General features: G+C 37.4%; 1 protein-coding gene across 4 annotated transcripts in view; it reads right to left on the bottom strand.

The window, feature by feature from the left end:
* Nucleotides 1-22,847, bottom strand: part of Smarca1 (SWI/SNF related, matrix associated, actin dependent regulator of chromatin, subfamily a, member 1) — a 73,372-nt gene that overhangs the window by 23,317 nt on the left and 27,208 nt on the right. For 2 of the 4 annotated variants that reach the window (XM_050123983.1, XM_050123984.1), the window contains exons 13-19: nucleotides 22,577-22,612; nucleotides 21,569-21,721; nucleotides 19,692-19,824; nucleotides 18,217-18,365; nucleotides 15,893-16,012; nucleotides 5,668-5,778; nucleotides 5,289-5,402 (exon numbers count right to left, since the gene is read on the bottom strand). In XM_050123983.1, the coding sequence (XP_049979940.1) occupies nucleotides 5,289-5,402; nucleotides 5,668-5,778; nucleotides 15,893-16,012; nucleotides 18,217-18,365; nucleotides 19,692-19,824; nucleotides 21,569-21,721; nucleotides 22,577-22,612 (816 nt within the window). The remainder of the gene's footprint in view (nucleotides 1-5,288; nucleotides 5,403-5,667; nucleotides 5,779-15,892; nucleotides 16,013-18,216; nucleotides 18,366-19,691; nucleotides 19,825-21,568; nucleotides 21,722-22,576; nucleotides 22,613-22,847) is intronic. The other 2 variants (XM_050123986.1, XM_050123987.1) reach the window with 1 other exon arrangement.

Genomic DNA, 22,847 nt, shown 5'->3' with positions numbered 1-22,847 from the left:
GGACTAGAATTTATCCCTAGTGCTTGAACTGGCATTTTGGGGCCCATTCTTTTTGAAGGGATACATTGCTCAAACTAGATATAGGGGGTGAGGCTTAGTTCTGCCTCAAAGTGATGTGTTAGACTTTGTTGACTTCCCACGGGAAGCCTTACCCTCTCTGAGGAGTAGAAAGAGGATAGGGTAGGGAGAAGGTGGAGGGAGTGGGAGGAAGGGAGAAAGTGGGTACTGGGATAGATACGTAAAATGAGAAAAGTCTTTCTAAAAAAATAAATTTAATAAAAAATATACAGCAAGTATTCTCAGTTTAAATACAAAAAAAGAAAGAGAGAGAAAGAAAGAAAGAAAGAAAGAAAGAAAGAAAGAAAGAAAGAAAGAAAGAAAGAAAGAAAGAAAGCGAGGGCAGGCTCCCACTCTCTCATGTAGTGGTGGAAGATTGGATTGCTGCTTTCATTCAACCCAGGGCAGAACAGAAAACCATGGCAGCTCTCTATTTTGTTGTGAGTGTTTCCTAATAAATCTTTGCTATCCTTTTATTCGGGCTCTTGGGGATTCACATACTTCCACCTACACAATATCCTAGGTATTTCCTGAGTATATGCACCATATAAAGCTATGGTTTTTGTTTGTTTTGGTTGGGTTTTCGACACAGGATTTCTCTGTAGCTTTGGTGCCTGTACTGGATGGAACTCGCTCTGTAAACCAGGCTGATCCCAAACTCACAGAGATCCACCTGCCTCTGCCACCCAAGTGCTGGGGTTAAAGGCATGCGCCACCACCGCCAGCCAAAAATCTTGGGGGTTTTTTGGTGGGGAGGGGCGAGACAGGGTTTCTGACTGGCTGTCCTGGAACTCACTGTGTAGACCAGGCTGGCCTCAAACTCATGGAGATCTACTTGCCTCTGCCTCTGTAGTGTAGGGATTAAAGGCATGTGCCACCACTGTCAAGCCTCTTTTTTTTTTTTAATGTATTTATTGTGTATTCAGTGTTCTATCTGCATTTTGCCTTGCACACCAGAAGAGGGCATCAGATCTCATCATAGATGGTTATGAGCCACCATGTGGTTTCTGGGAGTTAAACTCAGGACTTCTGGAAGAGCAACCAGTGTTCTTAACCTCTGAGCCATTTCTCCAGCCCTATCCTTTAGGTCTGCAGATGATTAACGTGCCATGCTGATCTGTCTGTACTCTGAACTCAAACATGAGACCCTTCCAAATAGAGAGATAATCTACCTTAGCTCAAGCCCATAGTTCTTAGGAAATAAGGGAAGAAACAAAGTTCAGAAAGAGCCAACATCCAGAACGTGGTATTTGCCTGCTAAATCCTCTGCTAGGAATTCCTAATAAGACTCACAGCAAATCTTTAGAAAGTGTGGTGGCACTTTGTACTGAAAAGAGCACAAAGGTAGGAACAGAACGGCAGGAAAGGGCTCTCCTGCCATCAGCAACACCATGCCTGCCATAGTTATGGTCCATATTGTCAGCACCATTTTTTATTTTCATATTTCAACAGTTTTCTGGGAGATTTTCCTAATAAATGCACTGTTCCTCCTTTAACATCCAAAATAATAATTTAAAAATATAAATCAAGAACTGGAGAGATGGCTGGGTGGTTAGGAGCACTGACTGCTCTCCCAGAGGACCCGGGTTCAATTTCCAGCACCCACAAGGCACCTCATAAGTGGCTGTAAATCCAGTTCCAGGCAATATGACACCTTCACACCATAAAATAAAGTTAAATATATCAGAAAATATAAATCAAGGGTCAATGAGATTGTTAGTGTGTAAAAATGTTTGCCCCAGAAGTCTGACAATGTAAGTTTAGTTCTTGGATGCCACGTGATAAAAGAAGAGAACCAACTCCAGAAAGCCATGTCTGACTTCTTCCTGTGGGCATAGCATGCACAGGAACACACACAAAGTAAAATTTAAATAATTCTGCAAAATGTAAATCTGTTCATCCTTTACCACTTATAAGGCCTACAACTCTGAGAAAAGTTCTTCATTTGTAAAATAAAGACATAGTTCCTCCAGTGAGGATGCCCATCAAATATTTATACAGAACTTGGAACATCATGAAATACAAGGAATGCTTAGATCAGTATAATTTCGTCACCCTCCCACATCCCTCTTTTAAAGGCATCTTAGGGGGGTCCTTTACTCCAACGCTAAATTTCAGCCTCTTTGTGAGCAATACATATCTCATGCTCCACCTCTGGAAAGGTGCCTCCTCTTTCCCGCAGAAAACAGGGCGTCTCAATCAATATATACAGGCTCAATCCTACATCTAGTAGATCTCAGCTTAAGTGGCAGCTCCTTAGAGAGCACTGCCTTCATCTTCCAGACTGTTTTGTACACCAAAATTATACTTCCTGGCAGCACCCTTTGTGAGCACAAATAATGCCACTGCATTCTGGTGTCTGTTTAATGTATGTCTCTCGCATTATAATCTAAATTCTCAGAGTCTTGTCATTTTCTTTACCCTCATTATCATTAGTTGTTGTTGCTGTTGTTGCTATCATTCTTATTGCTACTACTATAATTACAATGATTTTACCACTTGAGTACATAGACGAGCTTAGGGTAGAGCTTAGGGATTAATTATATTTCCAGTGGACAGTGATGGTACTGATAGTATCATGTTAAGAGATGAATTGTGTCTCTCAGAACGAGATGGAATTTAGTGCCCTTATCCTTTCAGTTCCCCTCAAGATGTCTACCAACAGCAACTATTTCCTTAGTTAAATAGAAATGATCTTCAGGAAGATTAGGAGTACGTCTCTTAGACCGATGGATTCCAAAGATTTTATTACCCATCACAACAGGCACTGTGTGACACCATGTGAGCCTCTAAAGGCCATCCTGAGTCGAAGGAGCCAGGCCCTTCTCCATCAGTTTGCCAATGTGCTGCACGGACAGATGTCAATTTCATTCAGCAGGGGCACCACAGCAAAGGGACAGTTAATGAGAACAGGCCTGTTCCAGGAGCATGTCTGTGTCCCGTCATGGAAGGAGTCCCGCAGCCAAGTTTATTTATCGCTTTCTCCCGGGTGACTATCACCGCATCTAACACAAAGCAGTGCTCAGTGAACAGGTATTAAACAGTCAGTCCTCCGTCCACTCTTCTTTCTCTAACACTTTCTGGGAGGTGAGGGAAATTAAACAGTAAAGTGCAAGAATGCAAACTCCATCGCATCTTTCCTCTTCCTAACTCATTCTCTCGCCCTCCTCTTATACCTCCTCCCTCTTCCTCTCTTACCTTGCAGCTGCTTCCCTCCTCTGTGTTCTTCCAGCTGGCCACTACCCAAACAATCATTCTGAGACCTGACTCTAAACTGCCTGTAATGAAAGGCACTGTTTACATTCTAACTGAGCCTGTGGCCCGAATGTGATGGGCACTGGAATTCTCACAGGGAACTCACACTATCTCCAAAGAAGGAAAATAAACAGTTCCACCACCCGAGATGATCTTTTACTGCTGCTACTTGACTACCACTTGGCCCACCTCCCAAATGACATGTCACACCACTAATAAACACAGTCCTTATTTAGGACTGCAGAAACAAACAGGGTTATATCACATGCAGAAACAGCCGAGACTATCTGGATAGAGCAGAGTATTTAAGAGCACAGTATTTAAAGTCGAATAAGTGGGTTTGAGACAGCAGGGCAACCTCATTATCTACATGACCTTGCACAAAGTAACTGAGCCTTGCTGAACTCCAGTTCCCTACCAATTACAAGCAGACAATCAAACCTATATAATGAGGTTGTTAGAATCAAATAGAATATATGTTAAATCATTATATAAATTATAAAATATCCTACACTACTGTTTCGTTTAGTACTCAAAATCTAACAGGCAATAAAAGAAGCTGAAAATAATGTTCTATGACCAAGAACAATTATAAACCCCAACAAAGTGCTTTATGTCTTTTAATCTCAATAAGTTAACTATTTAATAACTCTTGCATTGTTCATTTTTTCTACACTCTGTTCACTTTCCTTGCAAGTGGTCTCATGCATAACCTGAGCAGTCAAACATGGCTACTTTATTCTGCTACACTTTCCTAAAAATGATTCTTTCTGGTCTGGATTATTATGTCCAAATCTAACCACATTTCTCTAACGATATTTTAACTAGCCCATGTAATATAAATGAATTATCATAAATACATAGTTTCTCTAGGTACATACTAGCTACTAATCAAATACTTGATCAAAGTTCCAGCTCTAATAAAGGTGCAACAAAAATAAATTTTGAAATATAACTTCCAATTCATAGAACAAAAAAATTCATAAGATTACAATTGTGCTGATACTTTTCTAATTTTCTTTATGTTAGTGATTCTTATACCTTTAGTAAGTCATCTCCATTGCCTAAGAAGCCAGTTTCCACGTACAGAATTAACCTGATATTCTTAATTTCTTAATAATGTAGATGCAGTATTATCACCACTAAATTTTTATTACTAAAATTTGTATCACATATGCAAAAAAGAATTTTCCATTCCAAATATCATTTTATTTTAAAATTATATGACTAATTATCATATGTTTTGATATCTTTAACATCTAAGTGACCATTAACCACCAAGACTTTTATTAACCTATGAGAAATAAGCACAAAAATACTGTTTCTTAATTCTACTACAAAAAAATATTTAAAAATCATATCATATGTCAAAATTTATTTGCAAACACATACTTGTTTTTTTCTACATGTTCTTTGACAATCTGAACACAAAATCTGTTGAAATAACATTATTACAGATGTTACTGTTTTGAAATATTGGAGACCAATTGATTTCATTGGGGATCCTTTGAGTGACTCAACAGCTTAATCATTATGACTAGTTTAAAAAAATGTTATATGTTCTTATATTCTTTAATATTAGCTAGAGTACATAGTCTATTTTAACTAGTGCTTCCTGTATTGTTATATTTTAGTAGCTATGATTTGGCAATAATATAAGAAAATTGGAATAACAAACCATGTTATCAGAGAATTCTATAATAGCACATAAAGTATTGAGACTAGAAGAGAAGATTCAGTAGCTGGGAGAATTTGATGCTATTCCAGTGGACCCAGGTTCACTCCCTAACACAAACATGGTGCCTCACAATCACCTGTAACTTAATTTCTAGGGGATCTAACATCCTCTTCTGGCCTCTGAGGACACCAGGCACTCACATGGAGCGCAGACATACATGGAGGGAAAAAATTCAACAAATAAAATAAAACAAAACAATTTTTAAAAGATTATATCACACTAATTTGAAAAAAATTACCTTATAACCGATAGTCTTTCGATAATAAAGAATTTCCTTTTCCAGGAGCTCAAATAAACGTGGTGGAAAAAATTGAAAATCCTGAACATTTGGCTGTTTTGGAGGTCGAGGAGCCTATGAGGAAAAACTATGTTACATGCATACATACATACTTGTTTTCATGAAGCACAAAGCTGATATAAGTAACTCTAGTGATTTTTACATATGGAAAAATAAATACAACAAAATCCATTCATATGGCTGGCCCATAGCAAGTGCTGACTGTATTGTTAAATTTTAGGAACGATGATTTGGCAATAATATGAGAAGATCTGAATCACAAACCAGATGTAAGAGACTTCTGAAACAGCATATAAAACCTGCCCCTGTACAGTTTTACCTTGGGGATCTTTGGCTCGCTGACACGCAAAGCCTCTCTAAAGTAGGCATCCACTGCATAGCTGGCTTTGCGTTCTCGTTTAGGAGGTTCAATCCACTCCACCATACCAAGCTACACACAAGCAAGAACAAGAGGTTCAGTTACTCCAAATTATTTTCTTAGTACCACATGCAATAAGGCAGTAATTATAAGCAAGTAAAACTTAGTTCATAAATTCTACTTCTACCTGCAAAGTTCTGTAACATTGCTATAAATCAAGTTTAGGAGCAAAGGGGGTTTTTTTGCATTTTTGAAAATAATTTTAAAATTAGTTCCTCCTAAATTGAGAATAATTTGCATATTCTGGTAGTATCTGATGTCAATTTAATTAAATAAAGAGGAATTTTCAAAAAAGAAAGAGAAGTATTGATTCTGGTAACTTTAAACATATAATAGGCCAGGGGAGTAAATGACAAGAAGCACCATGACAGGCACACCTCCTTCAAAGCAAAGGCGAAAAATGTTTGAAGGGAACTTTCTAGAAAAGCAAGCTGTAGAGGAGTGGGCAAAAGTCACTAGAATCAGCAAGATTCAGATTTGAATCTGAATCGTACCATTTCACTGGTCAGACATCTTGGAGGGTTATTTCTGTTTTCTGTAAAATGAGAACAATTAATACTTACCTTGAAGATTAAATATGACCACAAAGGATCTGAGACTCTAGCTCGGTAGAACCCTGTATGATTAACTTGTGCAAGGCCCTGGGTTGGAGCCGCAACATCACACACAATAACATATCTGAAAGCAGTAGCTAACTAGCCAACAGTTAATGTTAAGGTATTACTATTACACATGGAGACTAAGGTTACCATAGACTTGTCTCATTGCAAAACTTACCCCATTGTCAGATAGGGAATGAGTTTTAATAGTCAACAAACAAAATTGACAATACAAAGTTTTAGACTCCAAGGAAAAATTTTCTTATTTCTCTGCTTTCTCTGTTTCCCGGTGTTTCTCCATTTTACTAGTGACTTTAAATGAGCCATGGGGGCCTTTAAAAGACTATTAATATACCATTAATGGTCCCAATATCTTATCTTATCTTAAGGTTGATTTCAATATTTCAGCATAGGCAAAGAGTGGATGGCAAGGCTGCCTGTGTAGCTCAGTAGTAGCACAAATGCTAAGCATGCACAAGACTCTTGGCTCAATCCCCACAACCACTTAGGAAAAACATGGATAACAAAGTAAGATAATGAGGGTGGTTAGAGATCTACAAGTTCTCACTGTGTCTAGAGAAATAAATCTTAATGTTAAGGCTCATAAGGCAAAATCTATACAATAGCAAAGAATAGGTTTATTTTTTTGTTGATTCATAAGATTCAAACCGATGTGCAAAGTTGCAAGAAACAACACCATCATTATGCAATCTAAGTCCACAGGGCTGGTGGTGTAGCTCAGCAGTAGACTGCTTGCCTAGAATACACAAGGGCAAGATAGCAAACAGTAAAAGGAATTTCCCAGAGAGAGGTAGGATCCCCAGCACTTCAGAATTCAAACACAGGCTATCATCTGTTGCAGATGTTGTAAATGAGATTTTTTTTTCAAATCACATTTATTTATTTGTGTGTGCATATGTGTGTATGTGTGCATGCATGTTCATGCCATGTCGCACCTGGGAAGATCAGAGAACAACTTTTAGGAGTCGGTTCTCTCCACCATACGGATTCCAAGGATTGAACTCAGGCTGTCAGGCTTGGTGGCAAGCACCTTTCACTGAGTCATCTTGCTCACCCTATAAAGTGAGATTCCTTCATTACAAGAAAGCATAGAGGAAATGACCTTTAATGCCTTCTAAGTCTTAGAAGTTAAAAGAAATTAAAATGGGATGCTTAAATAAAATAAATACCCACATCTAGGGCTACAGATGTACGTCAGTGGTAGAGAACTGGTCTAGCATGTAAGAAGCCCAGGGTTTAATACCAAACAAAAAAAGGAAAGAACAGTGGGAGAGAGGGAGGGAGGGAAGGAAGAAAGGAGGAAGATGAATTATGGTTCTTATACCAAAATAAGTGTGTGAGGTGACAGTATTTGGGGGAAAAAAAGATTTCATAAATAGTTCAGAAGGTGGCAACAGAGGATTCCCCCAGAGGAAGCAGGCCTAGGCTAGTCCAATCAGTAAACTCTGGGTTCAAGTGCGAAACTCTGCCTCAATATACAAGGCAGACAACTATCAAGGAAGACATTAGATATCAACCTCTGGCCTCCATACACATGTAAACATACATGTGCACCCACATTAATGTGAACATACATACACACATATACACACGCACAAAAAAGATTTTATAAATAACATATAGTTTAATCTTTCTAAATTGAAGTAAAATGTATACTTAAAATTAACTTTCTAAAAGTAATTTTGTCATCCAATCTGTATATGTTTGAAAGTGTAGATGTTGAAATTCGAAATAAGTGTTAAAGGTCAATTCTTGAACTTTCAGAAAGAGAATTAATTATACTGAATTGGCTTGTTTTAGACAAAACCATATTTATACTAACTTATTCAAGTTAATTTATCAAGGATTAATGTCAGCTACCATGACTAAATTTACTAAGCATGGTAGTAAAATAGTGTAACTGATTCAATAAATCACACGTGAAAATCTAACTTAACATATAATGTCTAAGATTTATGAACAATATACTATCAGATTTTCAATTCTCTTCAGAAACAATATGAGCCTAATTTATGACCCTATGTAGAAAACATGAATGCATAGAAATAAAATATAATCTCAACTGAGAACTCAAAAATTCTGATTTTGGATATTACTGTTAATAGTAGACATTCAATAGAAGAATCATTATAATCATTAAAATACATACTATCTGTAAATTATCATGTTTGCTAGAAATCAAAGCATGGGGCAGCTTATTACATTACACATACACAAGTATTTTCTAACACTAATCTTACTTTAACTGAATGGGGTTAGGGATGTAATTCAGTAGTATAGGATGTGCTGAGCATGAGGAAGTCCCAACACTGAAAAAAAAGGAACTTTCAATGCTATTTAGGTTCTATTAATATTTTTCCACTTTATAAAAGATTCTTAGTACCAATAACCCATAGGAATAATTGGAGAGTAAATAATATTTATATCATATAATTAGATCTAAAAAACATATTAGGCAGACAATTTCTACCCTGTACAGAAAGGCCATCACCTCCATCTAAGCAGGATAAAACACAAAGCGTCCAAGATTGCAAATAAAACAGATAAATATAAGTCAAGGAACAAAACCTATCAGAGGCAAATGATGGCAAGAAAGTATTGTCAGTATAATGGATGTGATGGAATTTAAAATGATTCAGCTCTCAGTCTGCAGTAAAATCAAGATCTAAAAAAGTGTTTGTCTTTAATGAAACATTATTCCTATAAATTCAAGAATATGTTTTATGGAACAATTTGAGCAATAACAATAATAATAATCAACTGTATTGTAAGTCAAAATAAATAGACATGAATCTATAGCAATTTAAATAAATGAGGATATAAATAATTAACAGAGTTGGGGTAGCTTCCTCTTACATAAATTCCCAAGTAGGAATTAAAGATGAAATGAGGAAATGGCCCTCAGGTAAACATCATAACAATAACTCCCCCTACAGATGCTAAGATCATCACATACAACTTTGAAAATATCCTTCCTAAGATAGTTATGAATTACAAAAGTAAAAACACTAAATTCATAAGAGAGAAATTTGGCAGATGCCATCCACTAAGTGAAAAAGGTTAACATCACACATAAAAAGATTGGTTAAGATCATTGATGGTCTGATAATATGTTCAGGACACAACATCCCTTCTGGGATATTGTTGCCAAAAATGCATAATCTCAGCAAAATCCTTAAAAACTGTCCAAGCAAACACAAAGCAAGAGACAAGCTATGAATAACTGATGAGTGCTTTTCCAGAGTGTCCAGGTCATGAAAGAAAAAAAAAATGGAGAACTAACACAGACTAGGAGAGGCAAAGAACATACACAGCAAAAACAGTAATGTGGGATAAAAAATGAAAAATAAGCTACAAATGGGGAGAAAATATTAGTAAGAGACAAAATTGATTAGACCATTATCGAAAACAAAGTATCCAAATATTGGCACTACAAGAAAAAACAAAACAATTCAGCTGAAAAAATAAACTGGACAAGACTTTAAACAAAGAAGACAAAGAGATAGTAGTTAAGGATGTGGAAAATATGTTCAACACGTCACCAAGAAATTTCAGATTAAAATAAGAAGAAAACCCTCTACACCTGTTAGAAATAGAGAAGGGAACAGCAAAGAACAAGGGATTTGAGGGGAGAAGTGGGAAAATGGAGGGATCTCTAGGGAAGCAGAGGGTGGTTAATACAGAAGGAGGGAGGAGGGTAAAATAACAGTAAGGGGATCGGAAAAAGTCATAAAAAATACATCAAATATTTAAAATTAAAAAAACTATCTAATACATGTTACATCTGTCTATAAATATACATACATAGCTTAAATGAAATCTTCCCATCTCAGTTGCCAATGTTCACCCAAAGAGGCATAGGCTATCTAATCAAATCCCCAACATCAAAAATCCCTCTTTTGAGTTATTGGTCAGAAGGGCCCATGAGACTCCCAAAATATTGCAGGATATTGCTATTAACCTTGTTGCCCCCTAGAAGTGAAAGATTAAGTCCCTATTGCTGAAGGTGCCTTGCACTTCAGACACAAAGCCCAGAGATTCCTGAGTTAGAATTGAATGCCTCCTCCCTGAGGAGTAGCTTTCATGGTACCAAAAGGTGCCATGCAAACGTCCAAAGGAGGGAAGCAACCAACATTGCTACTCAGCTATGACATCTGTGAACCACAATGATGACCAGCATGCTGCAATAGTAGTGGTATGCAAACCTTGGCAGGAACCAACTGTTAATTACTTGGATTTAAGACTCACTCAAACATGTCTGGTATTAGAAAGTTAGCCAACTACACAGGGCTAGTGAAGCCACTGATCTTTGCAGAGACCCAAAACCACCACTTTACTAAAGCAGCATAAGTCCTAACTGCATTCTGAATATTTATTCTTATATACACAGGTCAAAGTATAGGTATCTGTCAAGAGTCGTACAGCCTAGTCTCAGTTCAGCATCTGACTAACCACTAACCGTCCAGTGGGTTTCCTCAGGGCAAAGCACCCATGGAAATGGATTCTCAGTTGGCAAGGACCAGTAGACCATGGACCAGCAGAGAAATTTGCAAACTTCATGCTGCTTGCAGGCTCTTTTTTCTCTCACTATGTTGTTGATTCTTTGGGCAGGTTTTAGCTTTACTTTCTCAATCACACATGCAACAGCTGTAATTTTTCCTTGAAAGTCTCTTCTTTCTCAAGTGTTTTTCCCTAAAATTTAGCTGGAAGCTAAAGCTCCTCAAATTTCTTATCTGGTATTACTAAGCACAACTCCTAATCCTGGGAACTTTTCTGACTTAGTAGAGATAGTTAGGTATATATGAGAAAACACCACTTGAAACATTAACCGTGTCTCACCGTCCTGGAAAGGAGAATAAGGCACACACACAGAGAAAAGGAAAAAGGCCTCGGGAATATACATAGTGGCAACAGTTGAGAGTAAGTTCCCTGGACACAAGGCATATAAAATTAATGATAAGATCTAGTATGATTCAATAGGAAAATGCATTATAAAATATGGGCTAGAGAGATCCATCTTTACCATACATAGGAGAGTATATCTTTGGACGAAGTATAGTGGGATAGGAGGAGGGTACCTTATCAAAATCTGCCTTTTACAGAGAAATTGAGACATGGCACCCTCTTATAGAACAAGAAACTGTATAAAAATATATCTTACCGATATAAAAGAATTGTTTGTATTTGAATACTGTTGTTCTTAAAGCACTGTACCCATGTCTATTACTTTTTAACTTTGTAGCCACAAGAAGCAGCCAGCCGAGATAAGTGCTGCAAGAGCCGGATGTGTCTGCCTCCTATTTAGCCAAGTTTACAAAAATGCTAAACTCTGTGTCTAGAATAAGGTTATGTAGGAGGTGAGAAAGTGTGTTTGGGAAGCATAAATAGGAACGATGGGAGCTTTTATGATGATTACAATGTATTTCTTCAAAGTAAAAAAAAAAAAATAGGAGCCAATAATAAAACTGTTCACGTAAGCCTGGTAGGAAAAAAAAAAAAAAAAAAACTCTGTTACAGTATAAGCAAAGATAGCTCAAGCTTTTTGGGGTCACTTGAGTGCAGTCCACCTGGTAGTCGAGACTTTTTCCTTGAGCTGACATCCCTTCTCTGTCTCAGGACCTGAACCGGAGCTTAGGCTGGACCCCAAAAGCTATCATCCTGCATCAAGGAAATGTCTCTTTGCAACAGACATAGACCATCAAAGAAAACCACAACCAACCAAATCGAAAAGTCGTGGAGCCTAGTTCCGACTGATGTGTGTATAGCACAAATCGTGCACTGAGGCTCAAGGAGCGTTTCAGAAGAGGGAGAGAGGGGCTGGAGAGATGGCTCAGAGGTTAAGAGCATTGCCTGCTCTTCCAAAGGTCCTGAGTTCAATTCCCCGCAACCACATGGTGGCTCACAACCATCTTTAATGGCGTCTGGTGCCCTCTTCTGGCCTGCAGGCATACATGCAGACAGAATATTGTATACATAATAAATAAATAAATAAATGTTTTAAAAAAAAAAGAGGGAGAGAAAAGATTCTAAGAGCCAGAGAAGCAGAAAGTGTGCTGTGAAATTGCATCTCCTAGAAATGTCAAAAAAAAAAAAAAAGCTCCATCGATGACGTTTCACTAGCATAACTGCCTAAATCCAAGCTGGACACTGCTGACATCGATAGGCATGGCAATGCAGGCCGGGAGGAAGCTCATGGGACCTCAGCCCTACACAAAGAACTCCAAGCAACTAAGGACTGCTAACAGCAGGAGAAACAGCCTTGCCCAGGCACCTGGCTGATCATCCAACACCAAATGGTCAGCCCTGAAAGCATACATACACGGTACATTAGATAGACTGGGCAGGTTGTAGTTATATAGTTAAGAAATTAATTTTAAAGAGAGCAAGGAGGAGCATATCGGGAGTAGAAAAAGGAAAAATGATGCAAATATAATCCCAAATTTTTTTCAAGTAAAAATGCAAATTAAAATAATAAGAAGTCACTATACACCAATTAGAAAAGTGAAAATCCAACATTTCAATGCCACCAAGTACTGGAAAAGATGTGGACTGAGTTTTCATTCACTGCTGGGAGAATGTGAAACGGCATAGCCACTTTGGAAGAAAGTCTGGCTGTTTTCTACAAATCTAAACTTACATTTCTTATAGGATTCAACAAGAATTTCCCTGGTATTCCCAAAGGAATTAAAAAAAAACTTTTGTTTTTTAAAAAAATCATGCAAACAGATGTATACAGTAGATTTATTCATAACCACCAAACCTTGGAAACAACCAAGATGCTCCTTAGTAGCTGAATGTATAGATAAACAGGGGGCGTTCAGAATGTCAACTCTTCCTCAGTGCTACAAAGGAAATGAGCTGTTGACCCGTGAAGAAAGACAGAGGAAACTGAAACACATATCACTAAATGAAAGAATTCAACCTCTAAAAGACTTCATTTAACGGTATGACATTCTGAAAAATGCAAAACCATGAAAACAGCAAATAAAAAGATGAATCCTTGCAAGAAGCCCAGTGAAAAATGGCGGGGGTGGGAGGGTGAGTAAAGCACAAAGGATTTTTTTAGGCAGTGAAAATACTTAATGATAGATGGTAGATATCTACGCATTTATTAAAAAGCTTATAATGTGCCACTCTAATAAAAAGAACTCTGTTGTAAATGATGGGTTTGGAGTGACAGTGATGTGTTAATGTACGTTCATGATTGTAACACGTGTACCACTTTTGGCACAGGATTGGAGAGGAGAGGTGTATGTCAGAGGCAAGGGATATATGTTCTTCCCATTTAACTTTGTTGAGAACCTAAAATTCCTCTTAAAAATAAAGTCTTGTTTGTTTGGTTTTTTTCAGGGTTTTTTTTTTTTTTTTTTTTGGCTTAGTTTGGTTTGGTTTAGTTTTGGGTTTTTGAGACAGAGTCTTTCTATTACGTACCCTTGGCTGTCCTGGAACTCACTATGTAGAACAGGCTGGCCTCACAGAGATCCGTCTGCCTCTGCCTCCCAGGTTCTGGGATTAAAGGCATATGCCACCACACCCTGCTAAAGTCTAGTTAAAATGATGCTATTTGGAATCCTAGAATGAAGCCCCCGGAACAGCAAAAAAAACATTAAGGGGAAAAAAAACTCTGATGGTAATTTCTTACATTTTAATAATTGAAGTAACACATATATTATTAGCATTAAACTCTTATTTTTGCTATTTTTCCATTCATCTAAAGTCATTTTAAGATACAAAGCTTAAAATTACTGCTTAAATTTCAGTTTAAGCATACAGAACATAAAACCTTCACTTCTTCAACACTGATATCTATGTCGTATATCACAAGGCATTCTTTTTCAAAGGACTACATATAATAAAGCCCTCGTAGCAATTAACTGCTAATGTGACATTATGCTCAGTTAATATTAACTGTGATCACAAATCTATTTTTATCTGGATGAGATCTAAAATCATGTGGGACACTCTTGGGGATGTACGGTGAGATCAACCTTTGGGAATGTAGCATGTTGGTGAGATCAACATTTGGGGATGTAGAATGTTGGTGAGATCAACCTTTGGGGATGTAGTATGTTTGAGATCAACCTTTGGGGATGTAGTATGTTGGTGAGAAGTCCAATGGTGGGCACCATCGTTCCCTGGGATGGGATGCTGGACTGTATAAAAAGGAGGAAGGGAGGCAGTAAGAAGGTTCAATCCATAAAGTCATATGCCTCCAAACCTGACAATCTGACTCTAATACCAGGGACCCACAAGATAGAAAGAGAGAACCGACTCCCATAAGTTATCCTCTGACGTACACACATACACACATGATTTTTTTTTTTCAAGACAAGGTGTTTCTCTGTAGCTTTGGAGCCTATCCTGGAACTCGATCTTATAGACCAGGCTGGCCTTGAACTCATAGAGATCCATCTGCCTCTGCCTCCCAAGTGTTGGGATTAAAGGAGTGCGCCACCATTGCCCGGCACATAATTCTTTTTTTAAATGCTAATCTAAAGGAAAAGGCTAGCTGACGAAAGCATTTATCATTGCCTTCCTCCTGACTGTGATTGCAACAGGGTCAACTGTTTCAAGCTTCTACTACCTCGCTCCACCTGCCATGAAGTACTTATTGTACCTTGCACTGTAAACCAAAACAAACAACCATCCCTTCTTTAAGTTTCTTTTTGTAGATATTTTATTATTTATAAATTAGGGGTGTGTGTGTGTGTGTGTGTGTGTGTGTGTGTGTGTACCTACATGTAAACAGATACACCGATGACAGAGGTGACAGGTCCCCTGGGACTGGAGTTATAAGAGATTGTGGGCCTCTAGACGTAGGTGTTGGGATTCCAATCCAGGTCCTCTGGAAGAACAGTATATGCTCTTAACCCTTGAACCATCTCTCCAGCCCCATTTAAGTTGCTTCTGTCGGGGTAGTTTATAACAACGAATAGGAAAAGCAACTAAGACACTCGCTGCCAGGTGCTGTTTTAATTACTTCACAAATATTAACCCATTTCCTTATGAGGGTCGCTCTGCATTCTTACTCCATTCTCCCTTTGTTACATGAAAAAGCCGAGTACCCAAAGTCATTTCCCTAATAACAGATGAGATTTCAGCTTGAGTTTCAGGACTCAACCATGTTCCTGTCTTTACTTTCACTAACAAGGTGAAACACAAAACACCTTGAGCATACCAATCTAAAAGTAATCCGAAATCCAAAATGCTCCAAAATTCCAAATTTTAAGAAAAGTTTTATAATATTTCTGACTTCAAATTGGCAGATCAGTTACAGCTCTGTAAATATTCCAAAATCAAAAAGACTCCAAAACATGAAACTCTCCGATCCAAAATGTGGGGAAAGCATACTGAGCTGCAGTGACGACACCAATATGACCATCATGATATTAAAGCAAATTAGATTCATGATTGACCTTGAACTATATGACTGCCTGTGTTATCGTATAGATTTTACAAGGAAAAGTGAAAATTTCACCATTGAATGACTGTAAGAATAAAGTTACCTTCTGTTTTTCTCTATAATCCTCTCCTTCAAACTTGTACAAACTTTGTTCAGGGTCCATTCTAAAAGTTCTTAGAGAAGATTCTCCCATTTTCTGCATGCGTTCATTCATCTCTGCAGTCTGAAGTTGAATATGTTGAAATGAGAAAATTATCAGTAAATTAACTTGCAAAAAATGTGAATTTCTTATTTTTCTGGAAGCCAGGTTTGCCATGAAATATCTACTCTTCTAAGTTACAAGGGAAAAATGTTCAACATTAGGGGCTAGCGTGACGTCTCAGCAGTTTAGAGCCCTTATTGCTCTCGTAGAGGACTCGAGTTCAACTCCCAGCACCACACGGTGCCTCACAACCATTCAAAATGCCAATTCAACTTTACTCAAGGGCCTTTTCTGTCCTCCAAGGACACATGCAGGAAAATGCCCGTACATATAAAATTAAATTAAATTAAAATAATTTTAAAGACCTCAATGCTGAGAGAGGAGGGGAGAGACAACATACTGTTCTTGAGATGGTGGTTAACTCTGTAATAAAGGAATTACATACAACATGCAAGGCCCTACATTCTATCTCCAGTCACACACACCACACACATACACACACACACACACACCACACACACTCACACACACAAAATAGTCCTAAAATTTTAATTTGTCTCGAGTATTTAAAAAAAAATTAAATGTTCCATTCCCAAATATTTTCACTCAAGGCTTCTTTAAAGGACATTTATCAATGAAGATGCAGCCATATTATAATTTCCATTGTGTATCTCTAATGAGAGAAATAGCTAATGCTATCCTAAAGCAAAGTTAAACCAAAACACTATTTGCATATTGATATAAAGCACAGTAACACAAGATTGCTCTATTACCTTTAAAACAAAAGCATTTTGAGAATCAATTTGCTTTTGAGAACCAAATGAAAAATTCAATAGTTTTTTATTCCCAAAGGTTCATGAGCTGCAAGTTTGGTCCCCATTGTAATGGTATTGAATTGGTGGAATGTCAAAAGATGTTGACTATATGTTTAAGAGAGATTAAGGGTTTTCCCTCGGGAGTAACTGAGATCTCAGAGGCCTGCTTTCTTGGTCAAGTGAGACTAGATTGTCATGACAGTGTGTTGCTATGAAATCAGGTTCTGCACACACACTCCCACCGTGTAATGCTGTCCTCCATAAGGCCCTTACTGGAAGACAAGACTAGCACCAGGCTCTTGCACTTTCAAAAATCTCTTATCCCTATAGTCGGCCTCAGGTATTATGTTAAAGGAAGACCAAAGGAACTGAGACAATCCCAAACATGTTTTAAAAGGACCATAGATATGTAATCTACAAAATCTACACAATGATTAAGTGAAAAGGCAAACAACCCAGTTTTATTACCAAGTAAATTATGGGGGAAATACACAAACAGAGGCTGAGTATACGGACAACATAAGGATCAATTGCAATGTACAGACTTTACTTTTTAAAAATAAAAAGGAAAATATTTCTTTAAATACAACAAACTAGCTATGTAACACTTAAAATTTGAGTAGTTATTGGATATTAAATATCTGATGTTATTAAAAACGTGTTTCTGGTGAGGCAAAGCTGCGATGTCTTTTGGTTTTTTAGTATAATTGGTGATAAACACATGGAACTCATTACACCATTCTATCTACCTTTTCTTATGCTTGAAATTAGCCATCATTTGCAGTGGAAAGGGCACATTAGAAACACAATTGCAATACTGTAAAACCACTTAGGGTGATTTGACAAAGAATCACCCTAACATTTCACACAATGTTTACAAAAGACTTCCCAGGGCTGGAGAGGTGGCTCAGAGGTTAAGAGCACTGACTGTTCTTCCAAAGGTCCTGAGTTCAATTCCCGGCAACCACATGGTGGCTCACAACCATCTGTACGGAGATCTGGTGCCCTGCTCTGCCGTGCAGGCATACATTGAGGCAGAATGTTGTATGTATAATAAATAAATAAATCTTTAAAAAAAAAAGACTTTCCAATAGTGCACCGTATCTTAATACAGTGCAAACAAAAAAAATCACAAAATGCAATCTTTCCATGTGCAATTACATCCAAAATGGAGAGTGTTTGAGTAAAATATTTTCAAGAAGGTATAAATCACTTAATTTTAAATGGTGTGCCTAGTGTCACTGAGCTAAGAAAAGTAAAGCCCTACCCTATGCCTGCAAACACAATTCTACAAGTTCTTAGGAAGAACCTGGTCTGAAACATGCAGTTGAGCAGAAATACAACATATATGTGAAAATATGTGGATTGTAAATAACCCACCCTGAAAATACAATGCTATTTTGAACTAACCTTCTTTTCCCCTCTCTCCAGAATGGTTGTAATATCTTCATCTGTCAGCTCACTTTCTTTACAGGCAAAAACATGGGTGGCTCCATGGCGGATCATTTGCAACATTTCCTCTTTTGCCAGCTTGTTAGATTGTTGGTCAATGAGTCTTCCTGATAGCAGATAAAATTTAGAAACATTCAATTCTATGTCAAAGAAAGTACAGTATAATGGTTCTGATCAGACACAACTAAATTAAATCATACATAAAGCAGCTTTATGAGAAACGTTTGTAGCTTGAATTCTAATTGGTCTTCTTAATAAAAAACGCGAGTCAGATATTAGGAGGTGAAAGCTGAAAGATCAGAGAAACAGAGCAGCCAGCCGCTAGTCTTACCTCTACGAAGTCCTCAGACCGAATGGGGTATCCCGTCTCTAGGACTCCTCAGATGAATGCCTTCTCTACGAAACCTCAGACTGAATTCTGAGCTCCTGTCTGCTCCCACTTTGTATTCTTCCTCCACCCAGCCATATCCCTTCCTGTCTCCACCTCCCTAGTGATTGGATTAAAGGCCCACAATTCCCAAGTACTGGCATTAAAGGTGTGAGCCAACACCTCCTGGCTCTGTTTCTCTTTTAGACTGCCTCAATCTAGTGTAGTCCAGGGTGGCCTTAAACTCGCAGAGGCTTCTGCCTCCAAAGTGCTGGAATTAAAGGTGTGTGCCACCATTGTGTGGCCTCTATGGCTAACTTGTGGCTAGCTCTCCACTCTGATCTTCAGGCAAACTTTATTTGTCAGATCACAAACAAAATATCACCACAAACATTGGTGAGTTTAGTGTTATTTATTTAATAAACGACTACCAGTTTTTCTATTGCATTTTCTAGTTCACTATTTCAGTTAAAAGCCCAAGTCAGAAATACTTTTGTTGTATTCCAATCTTGTTTTCCAGATAACGTCTCCTGTGTAAAAGATTCTCTAGTGTGTATTTGTTAAAAATTTCCAGAGGCCAATATTTATCTGTTAAATAGCATAAGGTACTGCAAAAGTCATGTCATTGGTATTCAACTATAACCTAGTAATCTTATGTCATATACTGAAAGCGTATGCTTAAATATGAACTGTTACAGCAGGCCTGGAGGGATGGCTCAGCCGCTAAAGGCTAGGCTCACAACCAAAAACATAAGAAAGATTACAAACGTATTTTCAAAGATTATTTACGTACAAGTAACATTATACAGATTGGGAAGTTTATACATTTATACATTTACAAATATGAATACAATAAGAATCAACTTAAAAAGAGGCCATTGATTTGAAAGAGCAAGGAGGGGTATGCATATAGGGGGGTTGGAGGGAGGAAAGGGAAGGAAGAAATGATGAAAATACATTAAGCTAAAAATCAAAGGGAAAAAAGATTATTGAAAAGTAAGCTTCTCTGAAGGAAATTAAAAGTGTTTTTCTCCTCCCCAAATTAATGAAGTCCACATAGAAATACCTTGCTGTATAACAATTGAATCAAGTCTCAGTTTTATCTCAGCTCTCTCTACAATCCTCTCTTCCACTGTGTTGTCAGTAATGAGACGGAAGACTCGTACCGGCTTCTTCTGACCGATGCGATGTGCCCGATCCTAGCAGAAAGAGTCCCACTGTAAGATGCTGAAGACTGCAGACAAGACTTAGACATACAGCTACAATGCTATAAATATCCAAAAATAAAACTCAGACTTCAATCTCTCTCTATGCCTGTCACTTGTGAAAGGTGGATGATGAATGTTAAGAATGTCCAAAGACTTCTGGGAACAAAGAAATCTCAAATTGTGCTGTGCTACTACTGAGAATCTTCTAGAATTTCATAAGGCAAATCCCCTTTAAGATGAGGACAAAAGAGTACCAAGTAACTTTCCCTAAATGTGACCATCTCTAGGACAAACAAGGTGTTTTTGCAGTCAGGAACAAAGTAGTTCGCGAGGGCTGCTACATTGACAAAGTCTGCTTTATCTCACATCCATCAAGCCGTTCTTTCTGCTTACCAAGGCAATTCTGGGATACATAGTAAAGGCTCATAAATATTAATGAGATCTTCATGATTTTACTATACTAGAATTGCTCCAGTGGTTTATAATTAGCAAAGGGGGCAGGTGGCAAATTCTGGCAAAATATAAGCATGTGGGGCGGGTGTATTTGAAATGCAGAAACTAACAGAACGAAGGGAAACAGAGAGGAGGCTTGGAATAAATACAAAAACACTACAGTCCGATAGCCAGTTTTTAAATGAAGCACATTCAAAGATCATTCAATGCTCTACAAATATCTAAAAATTTAAACTCCAAACAACAGTCCCTGAATGACCAGGCTATGATAAATGGTAAGAGAAGCAGCTTCGTGGGTGGGGGTGTGGATGTGTGTGTGTGTGTGTGTGTGTGCGCGCGCGCGTGCACGCACAGAATTATTTGCAGGGGTAGAAAGATGGTTTAGTGGGGAAAATGCTTATTGCTCAAGCATGAGGACCTGAGTTTGAATCTCTAGCAGCCACATAAAAGCCAGGTATGGAGGTGCACACTGGCAACTCTAGAACTGGGAGGCTGAGACAAATGGATTCAGGGTCAGGGGCAAGGCGGGCACACTGGCCAACCTTGCAAGTCAAAGTGGCAAGCTCCAGGCTCAGTAAGAGAACCCGTCTCAAAAAAAAAAGACAGAAGCAATTGAGGAAGACATCCTCATATCATCTCTAAGCTTCCAGGTATGCCCTCTCAGGAGTGCACATGCGCACAAATGAATACAGGCACACAAGCTTTCCAGGGACGTCCTCAAACAGCACATTTTCCTTTTTCACATTTTTTACCTTCTCTTCCCAATTATTTTACCACAAGAGTGAAAATCTGACCTTTTCTAATTTTAGTACAAAAGATTTCTTTAACAAGGTGTAACCATGCAGCCCCAGCTGTCCTGGAACTCACTATGTAGACCAGGTTCACCTCAAACCCAGAGTGCTGACATTAAAGGCACACGCCACCACACCTAGCCTAAAGACATTAATATATATTTGTTACAAAAAATAATGAGATTTCTTGTTAATCCTTCTTATTAAAACAAACTAAGGAAGCCTCCTCAATACTCAAGAATAGGAAAAAGCTGATATCTCTATTCTATGATGAAAGCAAAAATATAGGCATTTAAGTTTTGCACTTATATTTGAGATATATATTCTGGTTCTCATCTTTTTTGCTTTTGCAATTAAATGAGCAACTTTAATTCTAACTTCTATGAAATCTCTCCAAAATCATACACTTTAATCATTCATTAACTTTGTGCTATATAAACAATAGTATTCTGAGCTTCAGTAATTTCCTGGTATTGTTAAACATTACTAACCATAGCTTGTAGATCAACCTGTGGATTCCAGTCTGAATCATATAGGATAACCACATCAGCACTTGCCAAGTTAATTCCAAGACCTCCAGCCCTTGTACTCAGCATAAAGATGAATTTGCTGCTATTAGGAGCATTGAAGGCCTCAATCGCTCCCTTTTTAAATTAACACAGGAATATAAAAAGAGAAAATGGATTACATTCCAAATCTTAAGAAACAGAAAATACTTGTATACTTTATATGTAACATTCTCCATAACCTAATGCTTTATAATATTCTTCAAAGCTATACTGTATAAGCAGCTGGAGAAAAGAGGTTTTTATAAAAGAGTTTGAAAATGTTATCCAAACAGAGAGCAATCATACAAACAAGTTTAACTAATCAAATAATAATTCATTTGCATTCTTTGAAAATAATAGTAAAAGTGTTCTAATTGATTAACAAGTGAAATATAACTTTGAGTAAAATGATAGAAACATCAATATCATTCCAAGGCCTGATAAACAAGGTGTGGGTAAGGTCAATCAAGAGAGAGAAAAGTTGAGAAATGCAAAGGACAGTAAGATGATCAATATCACTACTATGACAAAGGTATAATTGGTAAAAAAAAAAAAATCAGAAAAATCAGAATAACATGTTCAGGGATATTTAGTAAAGAAACCTAGAAATTAATATATTGTTAACATCCTCTATACAAAGATCTGATAGAAATTAATTAGGACAATGCTGACCAGTAGAAAAAGGAACCTGAAAAGTGAACAACTTCAATTTACAGAATACATATATGTGTATCTATATACATATATATAAAGCAAGAATAATGTTCATCTCTCACTAGTAATACAATAGATGCAAACAAATAATATAATGACATTTTTAAGGATAAAAAAGGATAATACTCAATGTTGATGAGGGAGCAGAGGGATATTGCTTCTGGGGGTGTAAATTGGAACAATCTTTCTGGAAAGCAATTTGGCAACATGCACCAAGAGCCTTAATAATGGTCATACCCTTTGACCCAGTAATTCCACTTCCAGGAACTTATCCTAAGGAAATAATGAGAGATGTGCACAAGATTTATGTATAAGGACTTTCACTGTAGCATTATTTACAACAGTGAAAACTTGGAAACAACCTAAACCATTAACAACAAGAGGACACATTACATAGAGTACTACATCATTAAGGTTAAATATTTTCTTAAAACTATTTATAATGATTATTTATACTAACAAAGCGCAATATAATCCTGATTAAAAGTACCAGAATACTGATATATAA

This window comes from Alexandromys fortis, unplaced genomic scaffold, assembly GCF_014885135.2.
Source record: "Alexandromys fortis isolate MF-2015 unplaced genomic scaffold, M_Fortis_MF-2015_v1.1 scaffold_224, whole genome shotgun sequence".
NCBI classification, from domain to species: Eukaryota; Metazoa; Chordata; class Mammalia; order Rodentia; family Cricetidae; genus Alexandromys; species Alexandromys fortis.
Note: the sequence above shows the minus strand (reverse complement) of the source record. Positions and strands in the feature narration are given on the sequence as shown.